This window comes from Falco rusticolus, chromosome 5 (genome assembly GCF_015220075.1).
Source record: "Falco rusticolus isolate bFalRus1 chromosome 5, bFalRus1.pri, whole genome shotgun sequence".
Classification (NCBI taxonomy): Eukaryota; Metazoa; Chordata; class Aves; order Falconiformes; family Falconidae; genus Falco; species Falco rusticolus.
Window position 1 is genome coordinate 63,264,662 of NC_051191.1, and position 15,015 is coordinate 63,279,676.

At 37.0% G+C, this 15,015-nt stretch overlaps 1 protein-coding gene across 1 annotated transcript in view; it reads right to left on the reverse strand.

The window, feature by feature from the left end:
• Positions 1-15,015, reverse strand: part of TRIM24 (tripartite motif containing 24) — a 64,220-nt gene that overhangs the window by 25,652 nt on the left and 23,553 nt on the right. The window contains exons 2-7 of the mRNA XM_037387532.1: positions 14,248-14,366; positions 6,379-6,526; positions 3,948-4,080; positions 2,529-2,645; positions 1,290-1,404; positions 458-604 (exon numbers count right to left, since the gene is read on the reverse strand). Of these exons, the coding sequence (XP_037243429.1) occupies positions 458-604; positions 1,290-1,404; positions 2,529-2,645; positions 3,948-4,080; positions 6,379-6,526; positions 14,248-14,366 (779 nt within the window). The remainder of the gene's footprint in view (positions 1-457; positions 605-1,289; positions 1,405-2,528; positions 2,646-3,947; positions 4,081-6,378; positions 6,527-14,247; positions 14,367-15,015) is intronic.

Genomic DNA, 15,015 nt, shown 5'->3' on the forward strand with positions numbered 1-15,015 from the left:
AGAAGCATGACAGAACAAAGCAATACATTATTTTTTACATTAATGTGCTGGATATCAGATTTTACAATATATAAATACCATCCTTCTCTGAACTCAGCAGCTGTAACAAGTACTGAAAAGAACCTCAGTGATGACGTAAGACACACAACATTTCTCCTAGTGTTTCACAGCTTCATGGTTTTCACTTCAGACAAAAGTTGTTGCTACTTCTGCAGATCTACAGCAATTCTATGGTCATGAACATAGAGCTGTATGAATCATGACCAGAAAGCTGAACTATTAGAAACATTCTGTATTTATGTTTAAGAGAAAACCATGAAAAATTATATACAAATATTACAGTTAGTAGAAAGTCATTAAAAAGTCTAATTCCCTACTATTACTGACAAGCATGTGCATGTGTATCTGCCTTAACTGTAGTCTTTAAGTAAATGGAGAGCTACCTTCCTAACCTTACCAAGCGTTTGCTGTACAGTAGTGCGGTGCTGCTCCCACTGGAAACTGCCCATTTGGAAAAATTCATGACATGTTCCAGCTGTTTAGAGAGACCTGCCACTTCCTGTTGCTGCTGCAGAAGTTTCATCCGATGCTCTTTTGCCAGAGTCTGCAAGTAGAAAAGCAGTTCCAGTCAAAGTGTTCAATTTACAGTTAACAGACATAGCTTCCATATCTGTAATTCACAATGATCAAGTGGTTTCACTTAGCTCTTCTAAAAAGCACTCTTGCCCCCTGACTGCAGCTATCAAACAGAAACGTCAGTATACATTTATTCAAGATGTCAGGACTTTCTGTGCAGATTCCTATTTTCTCTTATGACACATTTTCATATACATAAATATGCCCCTCTCTATACACACATACACTTTTTAAAACACAATTGGAGGTAATATTTTTCCAGTTATCCATTCCAGACAATTCTCTCCTTTGATTTGCTATTGGATTACTGAATTTATGAAAAATTCTGATGGAAACACTTTTCATACATGACACACAGAATTATGACTTGCAAAAGCATGGAGAAAGAAACTTGGCTCAGAGACAGCCCTGATTCACAAAGCAGGGAACACAGATGATTATTATAAACAAAACAACAACTCCCCCAAAACCAAACCCTCCCCCACTAAAATCCCACTTGCTGGAATGGTTTGTGGGACATCTCTCCACTTTGGAATTCTGACAGGACATGCACAGGTGGTTAATGCTAGAAATGGATTTTATTTTAATGTGAATCCACACAAAAAAATATTAAGATTGACATATTTTGTCTCTTATGATTGAAATGAAATTACCTCCAACTGATGCAGGAGAGCTTTTCCCTTTTTATTTATTTCTACCATCAGTGTAAATATGGCAACTTTAATATCCTGTTCCACCTGCTTTTGATTCTGATTCACTTCAAGAATTCTGTAAGTAGACAGTATAGAAAATAATGGTTTTTAGCTCACAAACTCACCCTCCCAACAGTATAAAAAAACCCACCCTCTCTTGGTCATATGCACCAATTAATACATATACCATCAGACACTTATAGTAAGGAAAACTACTGAGAGAAACAGAAAGAGCAAGTAACAGTGACCTACTATAAAATTAATTAACTGGTGGCAAATTCTAATGCCATAAGTCTGTAAAACTACTGACATCTGAAAAAAATTAAAAGCTCTTTGTAATTGAAATTCTTGATTTTTAATTGGCACCTTTCTGGAATGGTCTGTGGCAATCAAAACTGTTTAAGTGTACTTTCCATCTAAAGCAGAATGGCACTCCAGAAACAAAAAACAATAAAAAGATCTTCTAATTTAGCTATTTCAACAGCAGTGCTCAAATGTGTAACAGCAAAGCATAATCTATACTGTGAAACCCACTACTGCTAAGACACAAGGGAGAATAACCACTTAGATGCAGCAAAAGAAGAGAAGGGCGCCTGCTGGTTTTTTTTACGTCTCTACCACCCTCAAAGACAAGCAAAGACAGAGGAAGAGTTCAAGTTGCACTCAGCATCCCATACTGTGTTGAACCTTCCTGCCTTTGAACTCTGCTGAAGGAGCAGTTACAAAGACCTACTGCAGCACACATTTTACAGACTTATTTTTCTCCTAGGTTTGTAGTACTGAGTGAATAAAGCCCCAAGCATAAAAGTATTACATAAATCTTCAAATATGTCTCACAAGCATTATGAAAACATGAGTCATAACCTTTCGCTTTCTTAGAGGGATCTACACTAAGAAAATAAGTGTGCTGATGGTGGGGAAGAATATGACTGCCTTCTACAGTCTCTATTGCCCAAGCTGTTTTCTTGCACCCAAGATATTACTGCCCATTAAGCCCACAGGCTGAGCAAAAGAGTTACCTAACACAACCAAGTTCATTAAACAGGCAGCAGTCACTTCAGCAAACTGCAGATTTTAGAATTTATCCTTCTGGAAGTATAAAAGGAGATACAAAATGCACTAATCTAAACATTTCAAGAAATTTCAGTGTATACAAAGTCGCCCTCTCTGTCAGTTTCAACCCCAGAATCTGATACATACCTGTTTTGGATCTGCTTTCCTGTATATTTTATGTACTTAGTCTTCTCCATCAATTTGGTGATTAGGGTCTCGATGATCACTTTCTGGTTCTGAAAAGCTTCTTCTATAAACTGGTATCTGCAGTAAAAACCAGTATTTATACATGCAAAAGGTGTGATATACTTGCTAAAGCTGAGTGCCTTACAAAAGCCTTCTTTTATTGAACAAAGATCCTGCTTAAGTCCAAAATTTAACTGTCATCATGGAAGCATGTGTCAGCAAGTGCCAATATATTTTATTTATAACATATTTGAATTTATAGTATAAAGTATATAGTAATTTTAGAAATTTTTTTAGAATTTATGGTTTTCATAACATGAAGGGACATCGCATGACCATAGCCCGCATTTAGCAAAAGAAAAATTAATGTTGTGCTGTAGTCATCACTTTGTAAGTGAAAGTGCATGTAAGCTATTTGTGCAAGATAAGGATGTAGAAATAGAAGAAGCGATATTGCTGAGTCAGTAGAAGTCAGCAACATTTTAAATCAAGGAACTGAAATCATCATCAATTTGAGAAAAAAAAAAGAGGTGGCACATTCTAAAATGGTTATAAATCCTACGAAAAGGAGAATTGAAGAGAAAGACTGCAATTCTGCCAGAGCAAGGTTTAGCCTGTTCCAAGGAGCACCTGGCTAACACTTCTCTGCCTGTTGATGTTGACCTGGTCAGGCAAGCAAGTTCTTTGGGTGGTTGCATCAGGTATAGTGAGCATATTAATATTTAACTTGAGTACCTCTGTCCCAGCCCCCTACCATATGCATTAACCAGCAAGATTATTGTCTTGTACTCAGAAGTTGTATATAATCCTGCTTTTCAACTTCTGTGGCCAGTAAGAGATGATCAAAGAACAGCAACTCAAAGATTTGAGTGTTGTAAATAGTGTTGTCAAAGTATAGTACAGCCAAATTTAGGTCTACTGTTGCTTTTAAAGGGCTCTTCACAGAAAAAATGCCCATTTGCTCTGTTCTGAAATTGTTTGTTAATGTTCTGTTACGTAATCATCTTGTTGAAGGACAAACGGAGAATTTACACATAAGTGTACCGTTGCATAACACAGCCCCTGTGCTTTCTAAGGACTCTCTGAAGAGCTGCACAGCAACAAATTCTATCCAAACAACGTGACAGTAAAGAAAGGTCTTGTGCCTAAGCCACCAGACTAACAAGTGGAAGACTTAGGTTTTACTCTGAACTACCACATACTCATCAGCCATACCTTTTTTGGATACAATTCTGTTTTTCTGTGGGCTTAATTTCTGAGCAAGAAATTTTATTTTGCACTCTCTTCACCTGACTGTATTCTATACAGCTAGAGCTACAATCAGCTTCAAGCTGTCTTCCTGTAAGTGAGTTGCATAAAGCATACACTTTGTATTGATACCTGTGCTCTTTGTGTTCTAGTAACTGACAGTCTCGGCAGGTCAACTTGTCACAGGTTTCACAATACAACTTCAGCTGCTCCTTTTTGTGGTAAGGACAAAACACAGGTCGCTGACTGGTCACACCAACTGCCTCTGTTGAATAAAGAAAGATGTCATCTCAGTCCCCTGAAATTATTAAAGATCTGCATTCTCCTGTTTCTCCTCACCTAGATGCTGCTAGGCCACTAATAAAAAATGTAACAGTTCCAAGCAAAAACTGCACTGTCTCACTTGATCAAGCATGGAGCTAACAACCTCTCTCAGGGAAAATGTCTAGAGCCTATTTTACCATAACTTATTACAGCCCCACAAAACTATTTACAAAAGGAGAGTCAGTACTGTTGCAGTTGCAAAAGATGCTGCACAATCAGCAAGTTCCTTTCTTAAATGGAAATGAGGATATTGCTGACTTAATTCATTGCTCTGTCTTTCTCAGTCAAATGGGTGAAAGGGGGTTTGAGGATGTCAAGCCACAGGCACTCAAAACTGTAAAACATACAGACTATACTAACCAGAACTTTACTAATGTCCCTTCAGGGTGAGAGGTCTCACTTCAGTTTCTAGTGAGCAAACACAGAAGAGCATAGGAAACACCACCAGATGATAAAAGTGAAATCTGTTCTTTAAACAATTTCACCAACAAAGCCTAATTTCTTCTAAGTTAGACTGGGCAGTGAGTTCATGAGTATTACATTAGTCTGTAATGAAAACCAGCTTCACACTGCAGCCCATCCTTCACTGCAGATCAGCAAGTTCTCTTTTCCATACCCATTAATTTACTTATTTTCATGAAACCTGCAAGAAGTTCTTTTCAGAACTGTATCCTTCAGTCAAAATTCTTTGAAACTGACCAGCAGACTCCGCAGAGGCCTGAATGTGCAGAGAGCATCCCTACCATCAAGTCATGTTCAGCCTAACAGTCAGACACTTCTACCTACTACTATTGTCCTCTCTTGAAAGTACACTCAGTACTCATTTTTGATTAACCACATCTGAAAGTGGGATACAGAACATAGTGTATATCTCCAAAGTATCATACTGGAAGCTACCCTTTGAGCAATAAAGATTACAGAAACGAAAGCCCACATTATATATAAAACTCACAGGACTAGATATGGTGGAATGAAAATAAATTTAGAATACATCCATTTACAATAATATATAACAGTTTATTAAAATAACGTATATATTTCCAAGATAAATCGTGCAAGTCCAAGAGACTTATTAGGACCGGTAGAACGTTTGTCAGCATCCTATGTTTATAATTGCCCTACAGTATCATTAAAAAGACAAGACACAATGGGCATAAACTGAAACAAAAGCAGTTCTCAGTTAATAAAAGTACAACCTTTTTTACCATGAGAATAGTCAAGATTTCTCAGAGAGGCTGTACTGCACACCACATCCATCCTTGTTGATTCTCAAGGCCCAAATGGTTAAAGCCCTGAGCAACTTGATCTGACCTCACAGCTGACTGCTTTAAGCAGGAGGCTGGACTAGATGATCTCCCAAGGTCCCTTCCAACCTGAATTATCATAGATCCTACTAAGAAAAAACACCCCAGTTCATAACATACTTCTCTTTGATTGCTAAGGCAAAATATTTCAAACTTAAAATATGCTTAGCTAAAACATGAATTCTGGCACTCTTCATTAGTAACAGAGATGCTTTATTATCAGAGTGCTGAAAAAATATAACCTATTAGTGTTCCTTTTCCTACAGTATACAAAAAAGTTAATATAAAACATCTGTTTGACCTCTAAAAAAAACCTGGAGGAGCCAAATGCATAAAAGCAGTATATTTCTGCAGCTGATCTCTAAAGTCTAGACAGCAATTTGCAATCATTCCAGGTGAAAGAAAAATCTATGTGTATTTATTGGTTTAAAACTTTGCATAGAAATCTTATGAAATATCAGTCTGTAGGGGTTTTTACCACTATGCAGCACTCCTGATCAAAAAACCAGCTGTCATACCCCCAGCCGTGACAAAGTCTCCATTTTCCATAGTTACGTTCTAATGCATCTAATGCTTAAAATAAAGTTTTCTCTTTTGTCAGCTAGATCACTTAAGAGATCCACTTAGATGGGCAGCAGCCAAAGAAACACCAGATTTTGTTCAAACGTTTGCAGCCTTCAGCAATGAAGTTGAAACAAGTGACTGGGAGACAGGAAACTATTAAAACATACCCGTTACCACCCAGAAAAATAACATGGTTCCACTAATTCATATGTACCAAAGGTTATATCAGAACGAATCTGTCCTTTTATATTTACTATGATTAAGGAACGCAATTTTTGAAATTTATCACTTTAAAAAGAAATGTGGTAGTCTAATACATTTTTCCAATGCAGACACACATTCTTTCTCAAATTATAAATCAAGTGTGTTACCTGGAGATACCTCCTCTTTCTGTCTCACAGTATGATCCTTCGTGAATTTAACCCTCTGGTGAGCTCTGATGCAGGTCTTGCATAACCATTCTACACATTCCACACAAAACCCATTAGCTTCTGCATTGTCTTCACAGCTTGTGCAGACCTAACGTGAGGAAGAAAAGGTAGCTGTTAAAATAAATGTGGAATATACGTACAAGCTATTGTTCATATACCATCAGTGCACATTTAGAGTTTTCTGAAAACAGTGAAGTGAGAATGGAAAATTGCCTAAGGTACAAGAAGGCTATAAATAACTGCATAAAAGAAACTGAACGTGACTTTTCAAAGAAAGTGGTCATTTTGTCAGTGTTACTCTAAAACTGTTACCTGACATGATAAAAGTCAAACCGTTACTTTCTGCCCAACACTGCATGCTTGGAAGCTATATAATGTTTACTATCTACAATATGCTTTTGTAAAATATTTACTAAAGACAGAAAACTACCAGCACTGCTCTGATTTTAGAAGCCTCCCTCAGTTCACACAGAAGCTTTAATTTTAGCTCCTGTTCACCAGCTCCGTGTTTCTGGAGGAACACACAGTACTGAACAGCTTCTTCTCAAGAACCTCTGTATCACCACTTAAAGGTAACATTCTAGTTAAGCTCATCAGTAAAGCTACCCTGGAACTTTGCGATCAATGTTTAGTAATTTTCAAGCTGTGGCCTGTTAACTCCTGGGGCTCTTTGGACTACACCCAAGAGATCTAGAAAAAAAATAAATAAAGCAAAACAAACGTGACAGCAGACCAAAACCTCTCTGCACAGAGTCAATACACACACAAGAAAAAATTCCTATGGATCCACAATCTGAACAACAGGTTGAAAACTAGGAATGATGAACAACACCACATGTTCAAAACACTACTTTCATTTTTAAATCCTCCTTTACAATGCCTCTGTAGTCATACCTTCAAGGGGGTTTGGGTGGTAAAAATACTGAACAGCCTTACATAGATGTCTGTTTAGGCAACCACCATCCATCGTCAACATTTAGCATTGCTGCAAACAAAAGCCTTAAAATATCTGAAAATTGCTGTATCCTACAGATTATAGTTATAGAATTCTGCTAGCAAGAGCAACAAGGAGAAAATTTTAGATGTTATTTTATTTTTCCGTTTGATTTAAAAAAAATAATCTAACTTTGGTACCCACACAAGATAAATACAGATCAAGTTAAAGAGGAAGCAAATATTTACATCCTATGCAGATAGAGAATATATATGTAGAACTATGGCCCACTTTTCCCTTCCAAAAAAAGAGGAAAATGAGCACAAAACTTGCCTTAGGCCACATAGCAAGTTACTGACAGAACTGGAATTTGGACATAGGAGTTCCAGATTCCCAGTGCTGTGCTTATTCTTCTGGATCACATTACCTCTCAAAGCAAGTATCTTCTGAGAAATGAAGTTACAACACAAGGGTTGTTGACCCCTCTTGTTTGTCACATGCAGTTTGAAGCAGTTCTTTTCACTAAAAGTGACCTGCAAAGGGGAAGAAGTTGGGCTTGTGCCCCTTTTTCTTTTCTTTACGAAAAGGAGGCCTGAAAGTTCTATTCTTAAAAATATTCTTAAATATTTTTTATCTTCTGTTTGGCTTTTCTTTTTCTTTCACCTCTTCTATCAACAATAAAAATTCTAGTCCTATACAGACTAGTTGACTGGGGAGAAATATCCAAGTCCAGACACCATAAAAAGTCAAGAAAATGGAAGTAAAGCAATTAAAGGAAGTGAATTGTAATCAGGAAATTGAATTTTTTTTACTTGCTTTTAAACCTTCATTTCATTTTGAAAAAAAAAAAGTATTCTTTTGCTAAGCATAGTTTCTTGAAAAAAAAAAATAGAGCAAGCAAGTAGCACTGAAGCATTATGTCAATGTCGTATTTTCTCTGGCAGAAACTATCATGAGAGAAATTCCCTCCCTTCTCCTTTTCCAACTGTCTCCTCCTCAGGTGTGCCAATGCAACTGTCTGCAAGACTGTGGTGTAAAACTGGATTGATTACATCACTGTAATCCAAAGATTAGTTACATCAGCGCTGCTGACTGGGCAGTGAAATACTGCAGGACGAGAAAGAAGTTTGAAAATCAGTCTTGTTGCCAGAGAGGTAAGACTGTGCTACGCTCCCAGATACCCAGAGGTGTTTTCACAACTTAGAGTGGAGAATAAGAGACGAGGTATTTGTTTTTCTAGTGTAAAAAAAACAACAGTGAAGACAAAATAAGCAAAGGAAAACACAACAACAAAAAAGTCTTCCAGGCTTTCTTTAAGTCAAAGAAGCAAAACAAAGACACACACATACACACAAAAAAATAAAAAATTAAAAGGAAAAAGGCATCAACCCAATAAAATAAAAAGTGCCACACAACCACCAGCCTTTCCAGGTCACCTTAGGCAGATAAACATGCCAGGGCATATAAGTAATTTCAAAGGATTTCTGGAATTCATTCCTCCCAGATTCAAAGATCTTAGTCTGTTTTCTTTTTTCAATATGACTTAGGGTTCTTTTTCAGCTGGTTTGACCTGCTAGAGTTGGAATGAGATTAAGATTGTGATTCAATAACCAATAATCAGGTGCTGCCAAGTGAACTGAAACTTCTCCTTTGTAGTCCCAAAAACACATATTCTATCTTTATACTTTCCAAAGCCATCAAGTAGGAGAGAGATAGATCTCTAAAATTTTTCATAGACACCATAACTCATGCTGTCAAAATAGCCATGCCTTCTAGGTAGAAACTAGCTAGATTTGCTTCTACTTAATTCTTGTTTGAAATATGCATTTTCAGAGATAACTTGGATTTTGCTAGAACTCCTAGGTATTAGAGTAAGTCATATAGCTAAAGTACATGGAGGTACAATTACTACAAATATTTGGTGTACTCCTACAAAACCTATTTCAGTCTTTATTTCTGTGACTCACACAGGCAGTGCTTCAGCGATTTCAAAGAAAACTCTCCCTAGTTAACCTGTAAGCCTTTATTCTGGTTAGACAGATATTTATTTTTAATTGAGTTTCCCATGTAATTATATTTAATTCAGTTACTAGTTTTAGTATTTATAACCCCGGGAACTGTTCATTCAGCCTTCATTCAAATTTAATGAAAGCTGAGATTACTCAGCATGTTGCAGGTAAGTACTACTTTTTCTGCTGTGAAAGCTTGTATATTTACTCAGAAACAGATTTATATGCAAGAGTTGAGGTAATAGAACTGTCTTTTCTGCTACTGTAGTAACCAACCACTCTTCCAATTAAATAGAGTATTAAAAAGATTAAATAAGCAAGCAAAGGTTTCTTGAGTTTCAAAGGAAGAGAGCAAATTAGTCCAGAGGAATATTCAGTGAACTAACATTCCAAACTTCACCAGTGTAAATTAGATGCAATGTCTTCCCCTGTTGGATCCAAAAACCAGCAATGTTAATAGTTGTATATCCACCTCTTGGCACATACAAAAGCATAAAAGCCAGCACCTGTCTTTTGGGACATTCACACCTATATGTAACTGTAAATATGAACCACATGCTCATACCTCAAAACGCACGACCCCTGATCAACATCTCCTCCTTTCCCCAACATCTCATCAACAGCTGGCTCTCTTTGAAGCACAACAAAACCATATTGTGACTCTTCTGGAGTCCATCACCCACATCCCTAAACCAGTGGCTTTCAAACACCTTTTGGCCACAGCTACAGCCTCCATAAGCTATTCAGCACACTAGTTGTTCTTTGCAAGAATACATAGTGGCTACTCTGGCACCATACTAAACTAGAGAAACTTTTTGTTCTAAATTGTCCTTATTAATCACTCTATTATGCCAGTCAGACTTGCCGTCTTCGTATCCAGATCTAGTATCAGGCCTTTTGTTACTACATTCCCAATATCTCACATAAAGTCCAACTGTTCTTCGTTCCTACTACAACATTTAATACTCTCAGGTCAGTAAAGATGCTGGTAAAGATACAGCAAGTGTTCTTACTATCAAAAATATTTTTATGCATGTTCTTTTTTGGACACAGAAGCTATGAGAATAAGGACCTAGACTAAAATGCACTACTGGCTCAATATGCTGCAGCAACATCAACGTTATCACTACGATCTTCTGTTCTGCATCCATCTCAAACTTCTCATTTTTACTTTCATGGCTTTGCATGCACATTAAACAATTTTCTTCTGTTAAGTTCCTAAATTTTCCTCTCTTGTCTACCCTTTAGTCTTATTCAAATTCAGCATTTGCTTCAGTAATGTCTTGGGTTTGAAACTCCTTTCTGCTCACTCTTATGAATTAAGTATAATTAATTTTTATTTGCAAAGTTCTCTTTAGCATCCAATAATTTTTGCAAGTCTTCCAATAAATCATAATGTGAAAAAAATTATAAAGAATCTGCTCTTTTGAAGTATTTATGTCCTAGCTGCCCACAACCTACAATCATTACTTATAGGAAGACCACAACTGCATTTCCCATTAGTCTCTTTCTCTTCTGGAAAGCTTCCTACACTAATAGCTAGCGCAAATTCTTTAATGTTCTCTTTAATGCTAGCTAGGAAAGCCCTTGTGGAACATATACTAGGGAGTTTTATGCTTTCTTTATGCTTACCTTTTTGCTCCTGAAGTTTTCAGTAGTCATTGCTAGAAAGCACAGCTAAGTAAGATACTGAACTGCCAAAATAAGACTCGAATAAGGTAAGCAGGAGTTTAGACAGATGGATGGCACTTTAATGGGTCCCAGTTATACTTCTCAGGCCACAATGCCAGGCTCCATGATACGTCATTCACTTGTAAAGTTTTAATTCAGTATGCTAAAAATTATAATAGCATTATTACCATTTTACATCTGAAACAATCAAACATTGAGTTTTTTGAGTCTCTCGAACTGAAAAAACCCAGTCCTTCCTGACAACAAACATATACAGGCTAGTCATAGATATGGACTAAGCCACAACATCACTTGCACAGAACCCATGGCTTGCTGCTAAGTCTAATTTCTAAAACATTCTGCAAAAGCTGCCAGACTATCAAAGCCAAACTAACCATCTCAGTAGAAAATTTCTACAAAACAGCCAAAGTTCTTGACAGAATCTGGATGATCTCTGATCCAGTATTTCCTGCAAACCTCAGTGTCTTTTCTACTTTAATTCCTCTGATCTGTTGCCCATCTTGCTACTGGCAATTTTTCTTTCTTTACTCTTCAAAGACAAAACAAAACAGGCCAATTAGATGCATGTATCATCCTTAAACCTCATAATATCCCCCCTTGAACAGGACACTGATCTGTTTAACTTATTAAGTTTGCTGTTCCACAACAGACAGCTTTACAGAATGGTATAACTTTTTTTTTTTTTTTTATGGTCCAATGTCAAACTACAAAGGAATGTCCAAAAAGCTTCACTATCATACCAAAATAAATCTGTTCAAACAAAACTGAACTGCATAGCATTCATTTCCATGAGGTAAGATACACGCTCACTTCAGGCATCTAACAAAACATATAGTTCCATTTAAAAAAAAAAAAGAAAGCCAGCAGAAAAGCACGTGAATGTACTACTTTGCCGGTTCAGCAATGTCTGCTGGTCTGCCATCAACTGCTGCAGAATGTAGCCCGAGTTCAGCCAGGGAACCTAGCTGAAGAACCGATGTGCTTTCTGACTGCAAGCCTGCTGGTTTTTCTTAGGGAGAGAGAGAAACAAATATGGAATAGAAAGTAAGATGGATGTCTGAGACGGGAACTTAAGGAAACACAAAATGCTTTGAAGAACGTTCCTGACATTTGCTCACACCACTCAACAGTGGATGACTCCAAACCAGCTGCTGAAATACATGGAATTTCCCTGTATCTCTCTCCAGCAGATCAGGACTCTAGTAGTAAACAAAAAAGACACCTTCCTCAATTCCAAGGAAGCACCTGACTTATCCTGGCATCACAGAGTTTGGTGGATATTCCAACTTTTGATAGCCTATAACCCATTGAAGTACACTCAATTTGACATGATTATGGTGAACCTCAATAATATAAAGGTCCCTTCCTGAATTTTCAGTTCCTTACCCAAGTCTCAAAGGCCTCAATTCCCCACTTTCACAGAAAGCAGAAAAAATGTGGGAGGAAGCAAAAAAAAAATAAATACTTTGTCACTAAACCCAGGAAAAATAATTCTACTTCTATCATGACTCACCAAAGCAGTATCTTAGAGGACTTTCATATATCTAAGCAGAGGTTATGGCACAGGCCCCTAGAGAAATTCTGGACTGCTTCTACATAGCAAAGTTACTTGTTATCTTGTTTCTCTTCCTAATTTTAAAGTCACTAAAAAGTTTATGATCAAATTTTCTATGCAACAGGGACTATTCACTTAATCTTACTAGCAGAGTATTGAGAGACTTTGTGTAAATCTCACAACCATCTCCAAAACTCAGATGTTTCCCTGCAACACCAAGGGGAAAAAGACCAAACAAACAAACAAACAAAAAAAAAAAAACAACCCACACAAACACAAAAACCCCAAACTTCAAACTGTCCCACATTAAGAGAACACTGCTTATACTTCCAGAGACTCCCAACTAAATTTCGGTTTCTGGTAAGGTCTATAATTTCTCAGAAATCCAGTTGCAAAATCCCTTATAAGCTAAACATGGTTTAGTGGTTTTTAAGACATAACTTAATTCCCCCTTCCCAGAGATGATGACAACATATGTCTTTAATAGTCATTGAGCTGATATCACAAACCTGAGTGGGTACCTTAATCTGTTCTGGAGAGACATATCCATTCATATATGTAAACACAAATTTCAGCTAAGCTTTGAAACAAGCAGACTACACAATAAAAGACCTCTAAGAAGCTGCCCCAAAACAAATGGATCAAAAGCCAATGACACAGGTCCCTAAAAGAGGAAACTGAAAAAAAAAAATGTATTTTCAAAATAAAAAGAGACCACCATTCAAATGTTAACGGACAAGTTCAAATGCAAGCCACATTGGCAGCAACCTTTTCGTACTGTTATTATGAAGAATGCAGGAACATATAAAGAGGCTGAATTATTCACAGTAAGTTCCTGGAGTTTAATACAAAGTTTATTAGTAAAGAGATACCTGAGATACTCTCTTACCAGCTAAAAATGAAGACATGCAATATTCTGATACCAGACTCTGCTAAACTGTGGTCCTACGCAGCTGTGATTATTCATCTGGTACTGTTTCCACACTAGTACTTTCCTCCTGAAAAACCATCATAAGGAAAAAACTCCAGTATTTCTATTCTTCCAGATAAGCAGGTTTTGGTTTATGAAGTGGCTATTACTTGATTGCAAAAGGAAGAAGAGGCAGCCTACAGAAAAAAAAAACAAACAAGAAACTCCTACAATATACTGTCTTCCCCAACTAGAAGTTTGAGCCTCTTGCTTAGTAACTGCTCTCCAGCTATTAAGTGCCATGTTTTGTCAGTGCTGAGATAAGAAAAATAAAGTTAACTAGAGGATTCTGTTTTACACTGAGATCTCTTGACAGTGTTGTTCAGGTCTCTGCTTAAAAAGAGTGCTTCAAGTGCCCTGTCCAAAGTATAGAAATTCCCATTCCAACACCTATTCCTTACCTTTATCTTTTGCTATCACAATGCAATTTTATATCAACATTTTAAATAGTTCAGAATAAGATAACATCATCTTCACATGAATTTTCATTGGTTGAAACTGATTTTCTACAGTAGCTACCCCATGTGATGACTAAGTACTTGGGAGTCTTTTTCTGCATATGAACAGCGAAAAGGCTACACAGCAGGAAGCCAAGGATATGCATACTCATCCAAAAGGTGTTAACTTGATTACATGTTAATGCACTTACCTGATTTGATTTCTCTACCGTGCTACTGGGAACCTCTGTGGTATCCTTCACAAAAAAGTTATCTATGATGTGTCTCTCTGCACATTCCTGACCACAAATTGGACAGCGGATAACACCGACTGGGAGGGGAAAGAAAAAATAAAATATATATATCAAACAACATCAAAAACAGCTTGCAAGGATAAGTACTTTGAAAGGATGTTTTAATACTGTCCTGTCAATAAGGTGTGAGAAAAAAGAAGCTAATTCTCATTTATCACTGAAGTAACCTTTACCTGTTATTCCCTGATTATGTACTCCTTCAAACAAGCTCAAGCACCTTTTGTTTCAATCCTATGAAGGATTTGCCTTCATCTTACAGAAAATTAATTCCTTTTCTTTAAAGGGAATGTATTCCCATTGACAATTTGTTGCTATAGAATGGATTAAAGTAAACATTTATTAGTGTTGGGATTAATTAGTGACATTGAGTGGTATTATACACACACGCATACACACCAGCAGTGTGACATGACTCACTTCCAACTATGTAATACAAGAAGCTGAAATGTAATAAATTCAAAATCAGTGAGGTAAGTTGTACAGAGGATGAACGGACCTGTATTAACATCATGACTGCCTTCACACTAAGCAAGGGAAAGCAAGCAAGAAAGACAGGAATAAATAAGCAAGGTCCCCTCCTTCCTGTCCTCTGCAAGACACACTGGGGAACAATCCTAAGACAATAGCATACTTAGACTGCAGGTTGAAGAAAGTGCCGAGAACCAA